General features: G+C 39.6%; 1 protein-coding gene across 3 annotated transcripts in view; it reads left to right on the top strand.

The window, feature by feature from the left end:
* Positions 1-1,258: 1,258 nt before the first annotated feature.
* The window catches only part of LOC105916397 (protein unc-13 homolog C), a 181,036-nt gene continuing 166,871 nt past the window's right edge, over positions 1,259-15,423 (top strand). For all 3 annotated transcript variants that reach the window (XM_021309664.2, XM_036136264.1, XM_036136263.1), the window contains exons 1-2: positions 1,259-1,758; positions 10,996-15,235. In XM_021309664.2, the coding sequence (XP_021165339.2) occupies positions 11,197-15,235 (4,039 nt within the window). In that variant the 5' untranslated portion in view covers positions 1,259-1,758; positions 10,996-11,196. The remainder of the gene's footprint in view (positions 1,759-10,995; positions 15,236-15,423) is intronic.

The raw sequence follows: 15,423 nt of genomic DNA on the forward strand, positions 1-15,423 counted from the left end.
GCCTGGAGACGCTTATAATAAGTGGACATGGCAACACTGCTGGAAGCCTTGAAGACAGAGTGAGTGTTTTTGGAGGTCCCCTTCCCCTCTATCATCAGACTCCTTAAAAATATGGAATTAATCATGACTTTCTGGGTTACTTGATGTTGTAACATCAATAATATCAATATTGGTGTATTTAATGTGCACTACTTTTGAATTAAAAGCAGTCATGATGGCTGAGTAGATTTTCTCTATTTTATACATGCTGATTAAATGTCCCTCAAAGGATTGCCATAGGCAGTGAGCTAGTCAATGTTTTGTATGGAAGTGTTGGAAAACAAAGGGTCAGACTGAGTCATACTGCGACCCAAAAGCCCACCTCCGAGTCCGGTCTCCTTCCACCTCATGCGGCGCCAGTAACAAACCCTTTAAGCTCAGTTCCACTACTAATTAATGGGTAATAGTCGCATAGCTGCACACTGTTTACAGAGGAAAACAAAAGCTCGGATTCCAGCGTCTCTGTTTCTGAGCAATGGAAGCAGACAATATTAAGACCACGTCATAACTAGAAGAAAAAAGATAAGAAGAAAACTGCAGAGCTATTTTCTTTTATTGTGTTTCTTTCTTTGTGGAACCGTGACTGCTACTGTTGTGGAGAATCTCTGCATGGATGTGTATATTGTAGTGAGAGCCCAGACTGTGACGTAAACAGTGGATGAATATCTTGAACGTTGTCATACTTACAACTATTAAAACTAAAATAAAGTGGATGCTAACTGGTCCTCAAACAGTTTCTAAACTTTGCGTGAAAGATAATGTGATGAACTAAATGTTAGCTTTGCAATTACCTGTTTTCGGATTAGCGCACCTTCAAATAGGTCGTCATGACCCCCCTCCCCCTCCCCCTCCCCCACGCGCACAAACACACACACATGCACACAGAATTCCAGGCAGAATAGGCATGCAATTACCACATTGCATCACAACGGCTTCCACTGGAATATAGAAGATAATTTCACGAGGCACGTGTCATTTTTAAAACTCCCACAATTCCCTCCACCCATCCATCCACTCATCCATCCATCCATCCCAATCGAGGCATCTCTCTTGTGTATTTGTGTGTATTTTGAATTCCTGTTTATTTGGGCTCAATTTTCTTCGCTCAGCTGAGCGAGCGAGCGCGCACGCGCACACGCACGTGCTCGCGCAGAGAGAGAGAGAGAGAGAGAGAGAGAGAGAGAGAGAGAGAGAGAGAGAGAGAGAGAGAGAGAGAGAGAGAGGGGACGGACTGATGCTCTCCTGCCGGAGAACAGAGCCTGTACTCCGGCCAGCCAGGAGCAGCAGCAGCAGCGCTGTCATCCCCAACAGCGCCACTGCCACCCGCCTGTATGCCCGTCTGGTGAAATTGTCAATGAGAAGGGAGTATGTATCAGTGACGGAGCGAATAAAACCGCTCGGGTTTTCCGACAAGGACCAAGACTTGAGGGCAGTCTGTATGCTGTCGGTGGGATGGGGGAGAGGAATGTGTGTGCGTTTCCTCGCAGGAGCGGCGCTTTGGGACTGTGATGTCTGACGGACGCGGAGAGATGCTGTGAGCTCTGGTATTAGCAGCCAGCTGCGCACCCACCGAGCCACTCTTTCCCCTCCCTCCCTGCATCTCCTCCCCAGAATTCCTGCTCTCTCTCCCAACATCGACCATTCGCTCAAAGCGGGGAATCGGCTCCACACGGCTCGCTTCGCTCACTCCGGTTTGCGTCCTGCGCGGAGATTTGGCAGGTATGTGCGGCGGCGCAGTCCGCCTGGGCGCTGGATGCGGGTTGTTTGCATGCTGCATGGGGGGGATCCGTGACTGGTGGGACTTCGTTGTATATATATATTTTTTTCTTGTTGCTTCCCTCCCCTCCCCCTGTGGCCCTGTGAGTGCATTAATGAAACGTTATCTGAGAAGGATGGTGGTAGATGGCATCATCCCTCGATGCAGCCAGCCGACGTGAGAAATACAAACATGCAAGGTGGTGTTCACATCTAGACCAGTCATTGCAGATTAATTCCAGATTCTCAGAGTCCGATCCGAACACTGTGAATCCCACAAATTCTCACCTTTCCTTACGCTGCTCTGCATAACGTGGCACAACATGAGCGCATGTGATCAAGCTGTTGTTTCACACTGAGCAAACAGACTCGATCTCATCAAGACAGCCAAAGAAATAATAATATGTTGATTAATGAAAAGAGACAATCTGTTGTGCTGCTGGCTCGTTTCCCATAAGCTGCAGGCGTATATTTCTCCGTTTGGAAATGGACCACTCAGGCTGAATGTAGCTAAGGATGGGCGTGAGGGCAATATGATCTGAGGATGCACACACCCTCTCATACTCAGCTCCCACTGGTGTATAGGACGCTTCTTGTGGCAGCAGCAGCAGCAGCAGCAGCAGCAAATGCATGCTTGAAAGCAGCCATGCAACGAGGCATGCATGTCACATGTGTGTTTCGTGCAAGGCTGTGCGCACAGACACGCATTGGTACACACACACCCACATCTTGCTCTCATCCACACTCGGCCATAATCCACAATCGCATGCTCTGGAGACATGACGTAACACGTAATCATGTCTCATATATATATGCATCCATTTCCAAAGGTTTGCAGAAAATCTCTTGGTCTCACCCAGAGGGAAGATGGGAACAAATAGTACTCCACAGCATGGAGCAGAAGTGCTTGAAGCATGATGAGCTTAAACTGGCTTACTCGGGGTTCACACCAGCAGACACAAGATCGGCTACACTATAGTGAGTGGAAATAGTGTAGCATGCCTCCAGCTGACACTCCTTTTCCTCAAAGCGGAGTGGCGGAGATAGTACATGCTGTACAGGTGTTAAACTGTGGCGCGCTCTGCTAATCGCACACACGAGGAGCATAAAAAAAATGTGGAAAACTCTGGACGTTCACGGGAGACCTAAAAAAGCAGCTCATCTGATCACAATGAGTGTTGTACTTCCCTTTCCTCTTGCTTCTCTTTTCTAAACCAGAAATCTTGGACGTTGGCCAGACAGCGGATCCAAAAACCGGTTGAATTCCAACATTTATTTTGTTATAGGAAGCACCCATCTCTGACCAGTCAAGACGGTTATAAAAATAAGATAGACTAGTGGAAAAGGGGTTAAAGAAGATGCCTATTGTTTAGTGTAGATCAGTGGCCGGTCCAGTGACCTAGAATCTAACTGCTGTGGTTTGTACAATAATCTAACGCTAGCAGTCAACCATAATACAGAAAAATATATGACAACAGGAGGGGAAAAAAAAGCTACTTTTCATGGTATTTAGAAAAAATTTCATGTTTATAGTTTCATTTTGATACATTGACATAAGAAAATGTATTGATTAAACACTTGCTAATTTTATAGGGTTTTTTGTAATAAATATGTCCCATCTTTATTGTTTTTGCTCTTTACAGAGCAACATTTTGAAGTATGACATGCGAATATTAGCTAGCTAATTAGTTGGGCTATCTGCTAAGGTTTGGCCGTTGGCAGTTGCCTGCCACTCATTTTCACAGATGTAGTTTTCAGACAATGTTGCTCCATTAAGAGCCATCCTTGCCTCTCCTTAACTGGCATGCCATGATTGTCTGTGTGTCTAGCAACTGCCATTCTTCAAAATATCCAAAGGTAGAGTGGGCAATTTTTCAACAAACATAGGTAAGAAATGCTCAAGTCCTTTATTGAATAGCTGCTACCTGCTCTTCCACTCCTCAGAGGGATCACGTGAAAGAGTCTCCCAAGTACACGCCGGTCTTATTTCTTTCTTCTGAGGCCTTCCTCTTCTTCTCATAAACTTGTAAGACAGTTTGCTTCTTGCGACTCTCAGCCATTTTCAAAGAATACGGTGAGAACAGCGGAGCTACAATGAACGGCTAACAGCAAAGCTAACCGGATACATAAACACTAGAAGTGGACGCAAATTGCCGTTACATAAGCACATTAGAATGATTGTCATGTGGGAAAACCACTAGATAAGATGATCCCCCCCCCCCCGGAACTCGAAGCCGGAAAAAAGATCGTCCACTACCTTTAATCAAAGAAAAAGGAAAGTAGCATTTTCTAGGTTGGAGAAATCTCTAATGACTCAATTTCCTTCTTAAAATGACTCGATACCCTTCGGAACAGTTTGCAAGGATTTTATTAATTTATCTTTTGACAGTTTTGAAACAATAACTTTTAAAACCCTTGGTACAATACAGTGCATGGTGTTTTCTTTTTTTTTTTCACAGCAATCCAGAGTTGCACATCCTATTTTTTTACACCTCAAACAGATTTTATATGATGTATATTTCAAACAAAACCCCACCCTGTGATGGGTTGAGGTTGCCCTATTGCAACTCCTTCTCTGGAAGCCAACTTTCACTTTACACTTATTGCTACTGATGTGATTCAAAATGAGATCTGTTGAACTGAATCTGCTCATATTGCACTCAAGTCTCTTCTTTTAATCAAATTTGCTGCAGAGTTGTCCTACTGAGGTATGTCTGCATATCCTGCGGTCATCAATGTAAGACACTTGTGAGCAGGACATAGGGATCTAGGTATTTGTCATTCCTTTTTCTTGATTCTTGCATCATTACTCTCTAATGGGACGTTACAGGCAGTACCTCATGGGCATTAACAAGTCATTTGAGCATCAACTCTCACTCACGAGGAGGAGGGATGCTTCATTTGTCAAACCTTAACATGCAGATGTCAGGATGTGGGGTCTGTAAAGAGAAAAGCAGCTCCCTAATTGGTGATCAGCCCTCATTATACACAGGTTTTCTGTGAGTGCAATTTGTCCAGGCAGAGACAGTAACAGTGAAAGAGTGCTTTTTCTAATTGTGGATTATATCTCACATCCCATGCGAAAACAAATTAAGGGCATCACAAATTTTTTTAGTGTTTTATTATTTTTATTACAACATTTAGAGTGTAACTTGCCCACATTGTCAGATTAGCAATAAATAAATAAAAATAAAAAAACAGCAAAAAAAAGAGATGATATAGCTTTGACAAAAGGACCTGCAGTTATAGAGATTTTATAATACAGTGCTGTGAAAAGGTATTCCCCCCCCTTACAGATTTTTGTTGTTTTTGCTTTTGTATCACACTGTTTCATATATTTTATCATATTTTAAGAAGACAATGTGAGTAAACAAAAATATTTACTTTACAAACAGGATTTCCTTCACTAAATGTAATCACCTAGCTTGTTAAATCATGAGATAATGCTGATTTAATGAGAATTTTTGGGAAGCTGCGAGTAATTTAATTATCCAAAAACCAGGCCTGATGACTGTCAGACCTGCAGAATGTAGCAATCACTTAAAAAGCAACTTTCTGATAACATGAAGTTGGCTAAAATATCTCAAATACCAAGATATCACGCTCCAATCTAAAGAAATTTGAGCACAGACACAAAGTCACTGACATGTGTCAGTGTGGAAAGGATTACAAAAAAAAAAAAAACAGACTGTAAAATATTTGGTGGTGGCAGAGCAACTTGCCGCTTCTTTTACGACTTGTTATAGTCGATGGAGCCATGAATTCGGCTTCCAGAAAATCCTGAAGGAGCATGTCCGGTCAGTGGTTGGTGACCTTAAGCTGAGATGCACTCAGTTTACGCAGCAGGACATTGATCCAAAAAAGCCTCCCTTAATCAATGAAGTCATGATTAATATTATGTATTTTGTATTTACTCTGGTTATCGTATCACATTAAATGCTAATTGATGATCTGTAACATTTAGGTGTGACAAGAAAGCAAAAACTGAACTGAAGAAATCTATATGCAAATACTTTTTCACACCACTGTACTCAAAGAATAGTGTATTAAATGCTAAGTACCCTAGTTAGAATTTCTTCAGTCCAGACAAAGAGCGTTGTTAAAATCTAAACGTTGACATGCCAAAACCACATGAAACATACCATCACTTTGCAGCTGGGGCTGGGCCATGATCTTCCCTGGTAAACGTGTATTGCAAATCTAATACTTTTAGCTATTCCTAATACAAACAAACAAGCAAACACAAGCTATCAGTGTTATGTAACAACAGACTAGACTAAGGTATTTCTAGGCTAGTTATAGATGTGTAGTACAACATATTATTGTAGTACAACATATTATGCACTATGCATCCCTGCACCAACGCACCTGAATCAAATGGCTGCATTACCTGGTCAGCATTCAGCCATCCAGCTCTGCAGAGGCCTGGGAACCATTCATTCATCTAAAAGTTACAGGATAGTAGCTCCCGAGGCGTGGACTTGGGCAGCCCTCATTCATGTCTTGAGTGGTCTTAGATTTGCAGTTGTTCCATACTCTTCCATTGCCAGATGATAGATTGAACAAGTCAATTTAAAATGTTAAAATGCTTTGATATCGCTGTGTAACCTAACTCTGAACATTTGCCTAAGAAGTCAGCCCTGTGAGGTGACTTCTGATGGCAACTAGTTCAACTGGGTTCTATTTAGGTGTATCACAGTAAAGGTGGCTGATTACGAAGGTTTCCATTTAAAAAAACTAAAAGTTCAGTTTTCCTTACACTTGATAAGTATACACTACTTTGTCCCGGTCTATATGACATCCCAGTAAAATTCATTCACAGAAGAGCCAGACACCAAATTCATGTTTAAGAGACATTTACTTTCTTATCTATGTATATAATTTAAACTATCTTGCAAAGAAAACTTTAGCCCATAGTGTTTTACATCACCTTATAATTCCATAGTACAGTTATTTTTTGTTGCTCTCAGTTTATTTTCCTTCCCAACTTATATATATATATATATATATATATATATATATATATATATATATATATATATATATATATATATATATATATATATATATATATATATATTATTTCTAATATAATATATTAGAAATAAAGTTGCACAAACTATTGGAATATTGTTTAAAATAAAATATTTAATGATTTAATGAATGTTAAAGGATTGCATATTATATATTCCTCTTTGGTTATGCCTTATTTGGCTTATTGCCCAGAAATCTGGGGACATGCAATTAAAACAACCATTGATATATTAGTTAAGTTGCAAAAAAAGCCACAAGGCTTATTAATAAGGTGGGATACCGTGAACCAACTGATAAACTTTTTATTCAAAGTAATACATTAAAATTTAAACATATTGTTTATATAAAAATACTGGAAACAATGTATAAAGCATTAAACAAAAGCCTTCCTTCTGGTGTTCAAAAATGATTTAGAGAATAAATATAATTTGCAAGGTTTGTTTATATTTGAATGTGCTAAAGAGAAGAGCCAGATAAAGTCTAGATGTGTTTCAGTTATTGGTGTGAAACTGTGGAATGAATTGAATGATGATTTTAAGTTATGTCCTTTCTTGGTGAACTTTAAAAGAGCTTTAAAATGTAAAATGATAAAATCTTACGCCGTTATGTAGATTTATATATGTATTGTGAAGATATCCTGGTAGGTTGGAAGGTATAGAAACAGGGTAGGCAAGAATAAGCTTTGCTTCAGCCTAATCCTTTTTTGGTAAATTGTGGGTTTGTTTATTGTTGTTCTTTTGTTGTTTCCTGTGTTTAATGTGGCCAATTTACCAAAATAAAGTGATTGATTGATTGATTGATTGCTAATGTTCTGCTTTTAATTTCAACACTTATCAATTATATATACACTGTTATTCAGTTTAGTAAATACCAATAAAACAAAAACTTTGCAATAGTATAACTTTTACTGCAAGAAAAAGCAAAGAAATCCATCTGTGAGGAAAAAGTCAGGGTCTTTTCAAATCATAAGTGGAGCTCGGTCCCTGTCAGTTTGGCACAGTTTAAAATTTATGCATGCTTCCCTTCACAGTGTTCAATATTCCCTGCAGATTGGGACTGCTGTGCCTATACGTTAGAAGAGCAAGAAATGATATCAGCGTTTTCTTTGGCAGCATTAAAACATTACACAAACTTGGAAGCTCTTTCAAGAAAAATAAATAATCCATCTGATTTTATGTGCATTTTCAAATATACTAATGGATTAACTGCATCATGATGCAACTTTTTCTTATGTATGGCTTTAAATGCCTAACTATGGTTGCATGCTATAACTCAAAGTTTGTCATGCTAATATACAATTAATTTGAGAGCCCCATGAGCTCTGATAGAAAGAGTTGAGACGATCTGTGGACATATGCTACTCATGGGTGAACTCTTATGGATCATGACCCATCAGCAGCAGAAAGGCTGCCTTTGGCCATATGCCAGCATGCGAGTGAGTAAGCTGAGTCAGGAAACTCTTGTTACCAAACAGCTTTAAACTATTGATCTCGGCTTGCCAAAAACGATCCTGACCATTAATTACTTTCAAACTGAATAGACTAGTGCAAACATTTGACTTATAGCTTTGAATGACAACTCTTCTAACATTTGTACGATAGCTTAAGTAAAGCACTTAATTTACTCTTAACAGTAAACAGCTCTGAATAATAATTGTATAACTTCTAGATATCGGTCTTTCAGGCCTAGAAGCATGAATTTAACATTCAGGATATTGGATTCAGTCTTGTCATACAGTGGTTGCAAAAAAAAAAACAAAAAAACTAAGCTGGCATTAGTCTGTCTGCTAATGCGTAGCCCTTCTTCTGAGGCCTACAATAACAGCTAACTGTGTTAACAGCTAGCTGTGTTTCACAGCTCGTTTGAAGTGAGCATGTCTCTGTGGTCATGAGATTGTAGACAGATCAAGCTCCAAAGCCCAGAACTAATGTAGAACAGCTGTCAAATCCTCTGAACAACACAACATCACTCTTTCGACTCAGTTGACCAGTTGCGATTAAAAACACACACACCTCTCAGAGACACCCTGAGCTGGCTAAAGCTTAAACAATACATGACTCGATTTCTTTAGCTTAATTTTTTTTTAAATATTAAATGCTTGCTGTTTTCTTCTCTGTTCAACTATATTGTAAATGTAGGTGCTGAAGCATATTAATTAAACTAATTGGAACATCAAGCGTTTGACAATATAAGTGATTCACCTCTTTAATTGGGAATGACACCCACATATTTCATTCCAAATCATTATATGGAAAACATAACATTGCATTTTGTCTCTGTAATAAAATAAGAATGTTCGGTCTAAGAATGTAAGAGTAAAATATTCCCTTAAACATTTTCTATTATACCAAATGCCAGTTTTTGTAAGTTGAAATGTATTGTTTTTCTCTGTACTGCAGGCGGTCAGGTGACAAGAGTATTGTTGCACTGAAGCAATTAGAATGATTGGCCAGCGTCTTGCTCTAAAAGCTGAATACATCAATGTAGCTACTGGGTGTATTGACCTTGAGTGACACACACACACACATACTTGATTATACACACTGTCAGATCTCTCACTTTAAGTCTTAAAGCACCTCCAGCATATAGCTAATTAGCTTGAACCTTAATAAAACATTTTATAATAAGAAAAATCTAAAAAAAAAAAAAATAATCACCATAAATTTTTTTTGCTTCACAGTTATTTTTTTTCTGTAAGTGTAAAAAGAGTTTTTACTCTTTAAACTGGGGACAGGCACAAGAGGTTGAGTGGAGGTAGAGATTCTATTTTGTGCCATACCACATTCTCTTAAAAAGTATTTTCTAATGTGGTAAGATGATTACTAACTATTTATTTATTAATGGAGTCTCACAGAAACACAAGTTCTGATTTGCAAGAAAGACCCATTAGCACACATGAACATAATATATTTGATAAATGGAAATAGTACAGTTGAGTAGTACAACAGATGGGAAGCCAAGTTTCAGAAAATGAGTTGAGTCACACTTGAGTGAAAACAAAACGACTTTAGACTTGACTTACACTCTCCTGAAGACTTAAGACAAGACTTGCACTTGTGGATGAGACTTAGTCTCGTATACAATCTTTATCTTACTTTATCAGGGCTGAAAGCTAGCTGGTATATAAGCGAAACGCTGGAGCGCTGTCAACTGATCCATCTTATATACATGTTCTACTTTGAAAGGATGCACCAGTTCTGTTCCAAATGATGTGCTGTTAATGGTTTACGAAAATATGCTCCTGCTTGCTGTAGCTTTATAGTATTGAAACTGAACACTTTTCTATATTACTTCAGGTCATTTGATTACAACATATTTCACTCATGTTAGGCTTGCAAAAAACACTTCTGGATTCTAAAAATAAAAGTAGATTTACTGTTCATTCGAAGCTTCAACATTCTCTCTTAAATATACTCGCTATATTGTGTCTTACTTGTTATGTTGTAATTTATCGTGCACATTGGAACATGGTTACTGGTTAGACTTGACAACAAAGGTTTGAAATTTATAGTTATAACATGACTGACCAATAACATTTATAATGACCCTCTTACCCAGAGACAGGAAGAAGAAAACTCTTAACCCCAAATAGTGAAGGAGCGAAAAATTTGAACACAGATATAAACATTTCTGTGTCATTATAACGGGAAAATACAAAGCATTCTGTTTGATTCAGTGCTTTACATTAATGCAAAGTCCCTTTTGATGTTCTTTTTTGAGAATACATTTTTATTCTCTTAACGGGTAAATATTATGTTTTATCAAGTTTCAGCACATCTTAAAGCAACTGATAACAGTTTTTATATGTTAAATACCATGTTAAGATAATTGGTAAATGTCCAAGTGTCAAATTAGGTATGAGGGCAAATAGTACAATTTGAATACATAACCTACAGCAATGTATAGGTAGACAAAATAATATACATCTGATGAGAAAATCTTGGAATTAAAGTGAAAGACGTTAGACTAGATTTGAACCTAGTCTATATTTGAAAAAAAAAAAAAATCCTAATTTATTCCTCTCACCCAACAACTACTGTAATAGGATACAACCAGTGGGTCCCCCGTGCAACCATAAACATGACTAAGTGGCTGTTGAAAATGGATTTATGTTGGAACTTTGCATTTGCTCCTATGTAAACAATTTCCTTGTTTTTTGTCTTACAGAGAAATGTTCCATTTTCCGTGGAAGACATCTGGATTTAAAAGTCTTTGAGTCCCTGCACAAACTGTCGTTTTAGTGATTTTTAAGCTGAGCTTCATTTCCTTCGGACAACAACTGAGTATGCTTGACTCACCAGTACTGGATCACAAGCCAACCTCTTCTTTCCCCTGACAATAAAAAAACAATCCACAGGATTGCCATCCATGGTTTCTGCGCTACTCAAGACTGTGTTATTCTATATTGAAAAGATTTGCAAAGGAATGTTTACAAAGAAATTGGCAAATCCAATTAAGAAGAAAGAAAGAAGTGAAAATAAAGAGCCCAAGGTTACCACCGATTTGCAAGCACATAATCTAACTCTCTCAACCACCCTAAAGACAACTGTCAAAAAGATTTCCAAATGCTCTTCGGCACGTAACATATCGCTCGAAGACGACGACGGAAAGAACGACTGCTCATCCTTGTCACCCACTTTCAGCTATCGTGTTGCTATAGCAAATGGACTCCCCAAAAGCTCTCTTTTTCTAAATAACAATGAAAGTATATTTTCTGAGGTTCTTTCGATTGATAGCAGTTATTCTGACTCCTTGAGTGAGACAAAACCTGTCCGGAGACTAGATGAGCATAAATCACACACTATGCCAGTAAGAAGAAACAGGAAGAGCCTCATCAGTTTAGCTCCCTCTGATGGCAGTTCTGAGGGTGAACGAGTGGAACGCTCTAGTTTACATACACTTAGGCTTGGTGCTCTACGCAAGTTAAGAAAATGGAAAAAGAGCCAGGAATGTGTGTCCTCAGACTCCGACGTGAGCAACTGGAGGAAAACCCTGGGTATTCGCAGCAAATCTCTGGATCGTACTGGACGACAACAAAAGAGTTCTACCCTAGAGCCTGGCTCTTCCTCAACCGGTTGCATCAGTCAAACACAGGATGTAATGGAAATGATTTTCAAGGAGCTTCAGGGCATCAGTCAGATAGAAACAGAACTATCTGAGCTTCGTGGTCATGTAAATGCCCTTAAGAGCTCAATTGATGAGATCTCCAGCAGTGTGGAAGTAGTTCAGAGTGAGATTGAACAGCTTAGATCAGGATTTGTCCAGTCTAGAAGGGAAACAAGAGATATTCATGACTACATAAAACAAATTAGCCACCAGGCCAATAATTCAACCTTGCGGTTTATCAATGTCCCTGAAGAAAGATCAGAAAAAACAGAGAGTGTAATATACAAAATATTGAAAGAGAAAATGGGTTTCACTGATGCCCATAAAACAATTAAAATTGAGCTGGCTCACAGATTAGGGCAACAAAGAGAATGTTCTAATGCAAAACCTCGTCCTATTATTGTCATTTTTGCAACACCCCAAGACAGAGACGTGGTCCTTAAGAAATGCTACAAACTCAAAGGAACAGGCATTACAGTATCTACTGATAGCTTAACAAATGATGGAAAAGACAGGAAAGACAAAACAATGTCTTCTTCACAAACATATGAAAGCATGGATATAAAAGTCTCAGGAAAGGAGAAAGTAGTAGAAAGTGATGACTGGGATTCAATGGACAGTGATAAAGAACTGGATGAATTAAGCAGAAATAAATATGCAATGGTCATTTCAAAGCCGGTTCACAAGTCCAAATCAGAGAAGCGGCGGTCCCATGACCACAGCAGGTCTGGAGACGTAGCAGGCTACTCAGGAACAGTTCGCTATGCTGATGACTCTTACTATGAAACAGACAAGCATGCAAAGGCTTACTACTCTGATATGACCCCAGGATGGCTTTCTCAGAGTGATTATTCAACTCCAAAGCTAAGTCGCTCTGAGTCTGACTGTTCAAAACTTTGCCAGTCATACTCTGAAGATTTTTCAGAAAGTCAATACTTCACACGAGCAAATGGTGGCTCCCTACTTTCCTCCTCAGATCAAGAACTCTGGCAGAGAAAACAAGAGGACATGTCCTCCTCTTGGTATGCTAGCCCCAGTCACCCTCATGATAATCCAACATATGAACATAATGAAGTTGAGACTACTGAAACTATTGATAGTGGGGTTAGCAATGGACTTGTCTGCATGTCTGGTGACAGAAGCCACTATAGTGGCTCACAAGTCTCATTACAAGGGGATCTGTCACCATGGAAAGACTGGCATCATCTGGAGCAGGGAGCTGACTCTGGTTTGGAAGCTTCTATAGAGGTCAGCAGCCCCTTTGACCCATCAACCATTCCTGGATTTCCAGAAAATATTACAAAATGTCAGGAGGTTGATTTGCAGTTTGAAGGAGATGAGGAGTTTATGATGCTTGACAGAGAACCTTCTTTGCCACCTATTACCACCCATATTATTCCTCCCATCACAGAACGAGAATCTGTCAAGACTTCTTCCCGGCAGCCAAAAGAGGCATGCAAGGTAATTGCAAAAGAAAGCACAAAGACGTCATCAAAAGAAACCCCTAAAGCTACCGCAAAAGTGACACCTAAACCAAATAAAGTTACTCCTAAAGAAGAACCCCCTAAAACATTGCCAAAAGACAACACAAAGGTTTCTGCTAAGGGGACTTCTAAAGTTTCCCCTAAAGAATTACAGAAAGAAACATTAAAATCTGCTGTTAAAGAAAGCTCTCAAGTAATCCAGAAAGATAGTTCTAAGTTTATACCCAAAGAAAGCACCAAGCCAATAAGTAAAGAAGCATCTAAAGTGACATCAAAGTTAAGTTCCATTGAAACTACCAAGGTCTCTTCAAAAGCAATCCCAAAAGACAGCCCTGTAATCACTCCTAGAGAAAGTCCCAAAGAGTCCCCAAAAGAGAGCCCTAAAATAACACCGATTGATACCCCTATTTTGACCCCAGATTCAACCCCCAGAGAGTCCCCTAAGGAATCCCCCAAAGTCATTGAAAAAGAACCCCAAAAAGTCATTTCCAAAGAAGGTGCAAAAGTTGTTGCTAAAGAAGTTACCAAAGAAGCTTCAAAACCACCCACAAAAGATGTGCTTAAGGTTACACCCAAGGAGATGACTAAAGTACCCGCTCAGGAGGCTTCTAAGATGCTGCCTACGGAAGTATCAAATGTAGCTCCAAAAGAGAGTTCTAAAGTAACCCCCAAAGAGAGTCCTAAAGTAGCTCCAACAGATGTTCCCATAATGGCGTCTAAATCAAGCTCTAAAGATGTGGCCAAGGAATCCTCAAAAACAGGTCCTAGGGAAAAATTCCCTGAACTTGATATTAATCATACCTTTCACCAGTCCCAGAGCAAGTCTTCTAGTATGTATCGGAGCCAGAGTGAGATAAGAACAGAGAAAGTTGAGGAGGTTCCAAAAACTTGGAGTAGTAGACTTAGCATTGATCTAAGTGAAAAGTCTTTTGGTTTTGGCTTTGGATCCACTCTTCAAAGGGCTAAGTCTGCTCTGGAGGTTGTTTGGAAATCTGGCTCCCAAAGCACCCCTCCTCCTCATGAGGAACCAACAAACACTTCTTCTTCATTTATGGGGCGTTTCCGAACACTCTCCACCTCTGGTGCAAATAGTTCCACTGCTACAACTGAACCAGATGTTTGCGCAGAACCTGTCTTCAATAAGGCAGAGGAGGAGAATACTAGTGCAGAAACTGGAGACGAACCTGTGGACAATGAGACTCACTATGTTGAAGTGATGGAGCAGGTTCTAGCTAACCTGGAGAACAGGACTAATGTTAATGAGTCTAATGAGACAGATGAACTTGCACAGGAGTGTGAGACTTCTCAGGACTATGATGTGTCGGACGACATTGAACCCTCCCAAGACAATGATGCCTCTCAGGATCTTGAGAATTCACAAGATTTTGAAGCCCCTAATGATTTTGATGGAAGTAACGAGGCCCAAGTTTTGGAGTATGATTGCAGTTTGGATGAGCAGTATGAAGAACAGTACAGCGAGGATTATGAAAACCAACTCACTGAGGAAACTGCTGAATATGATGCAATGGTTGAGTATGTGGATGTTGAAGAACCTGATGAGACAGAGGATAATGATGTGACAGAGGAGATGGAAGAGGGTGTAGAGGAGCTGGATGAGGTAGAGGAAATAGCAGAAGAGGCTGTTGAAGTCTCAGAAAAAGAGGATCAACAACTGGAGGATGAAATTAAAAATGTTCCAGAGGAGAAGCCGGTAGAGCCACCGCCCAAGAAGCGTGTTCGTCCCACATTCAAGGAGGCAGCGCTGAGAGCTTACAGGAAACAGATGGCTGAACTAGAGCAGCAGATCCTGGCAGGAGGTAAGACCTTTCCCTTCTTAACCTTTGTTATTATAACACTTTGATTTTTCTTTTACAGTTCATCAAGCCTAAGGAAAACTGCAAAATGTGTGTATTGTGTGGAAAGTGTAAAGAGAAAACCCCAACCAAGCCTCAATCATACATTCAATTTGTCTTTGAAAATTCAACATCACGTCACCACAGATGCG

This window comes from Fundulus heteroclitus, chromosome 4 (genome assembly GCF_011125445.2).
Source record: "Fundulus heteroclitus isolate FHET01 chromosome 4, MU-UCD_Fhet_4.1, whole genome shotgun sequence".
Lineage (NCBI taxonomy): Eukaryota > Metazoa > Chordata > Actinopteri > Cyprinodontiformes > Fundulidae > Fundulus > Fundulus heteroclitus.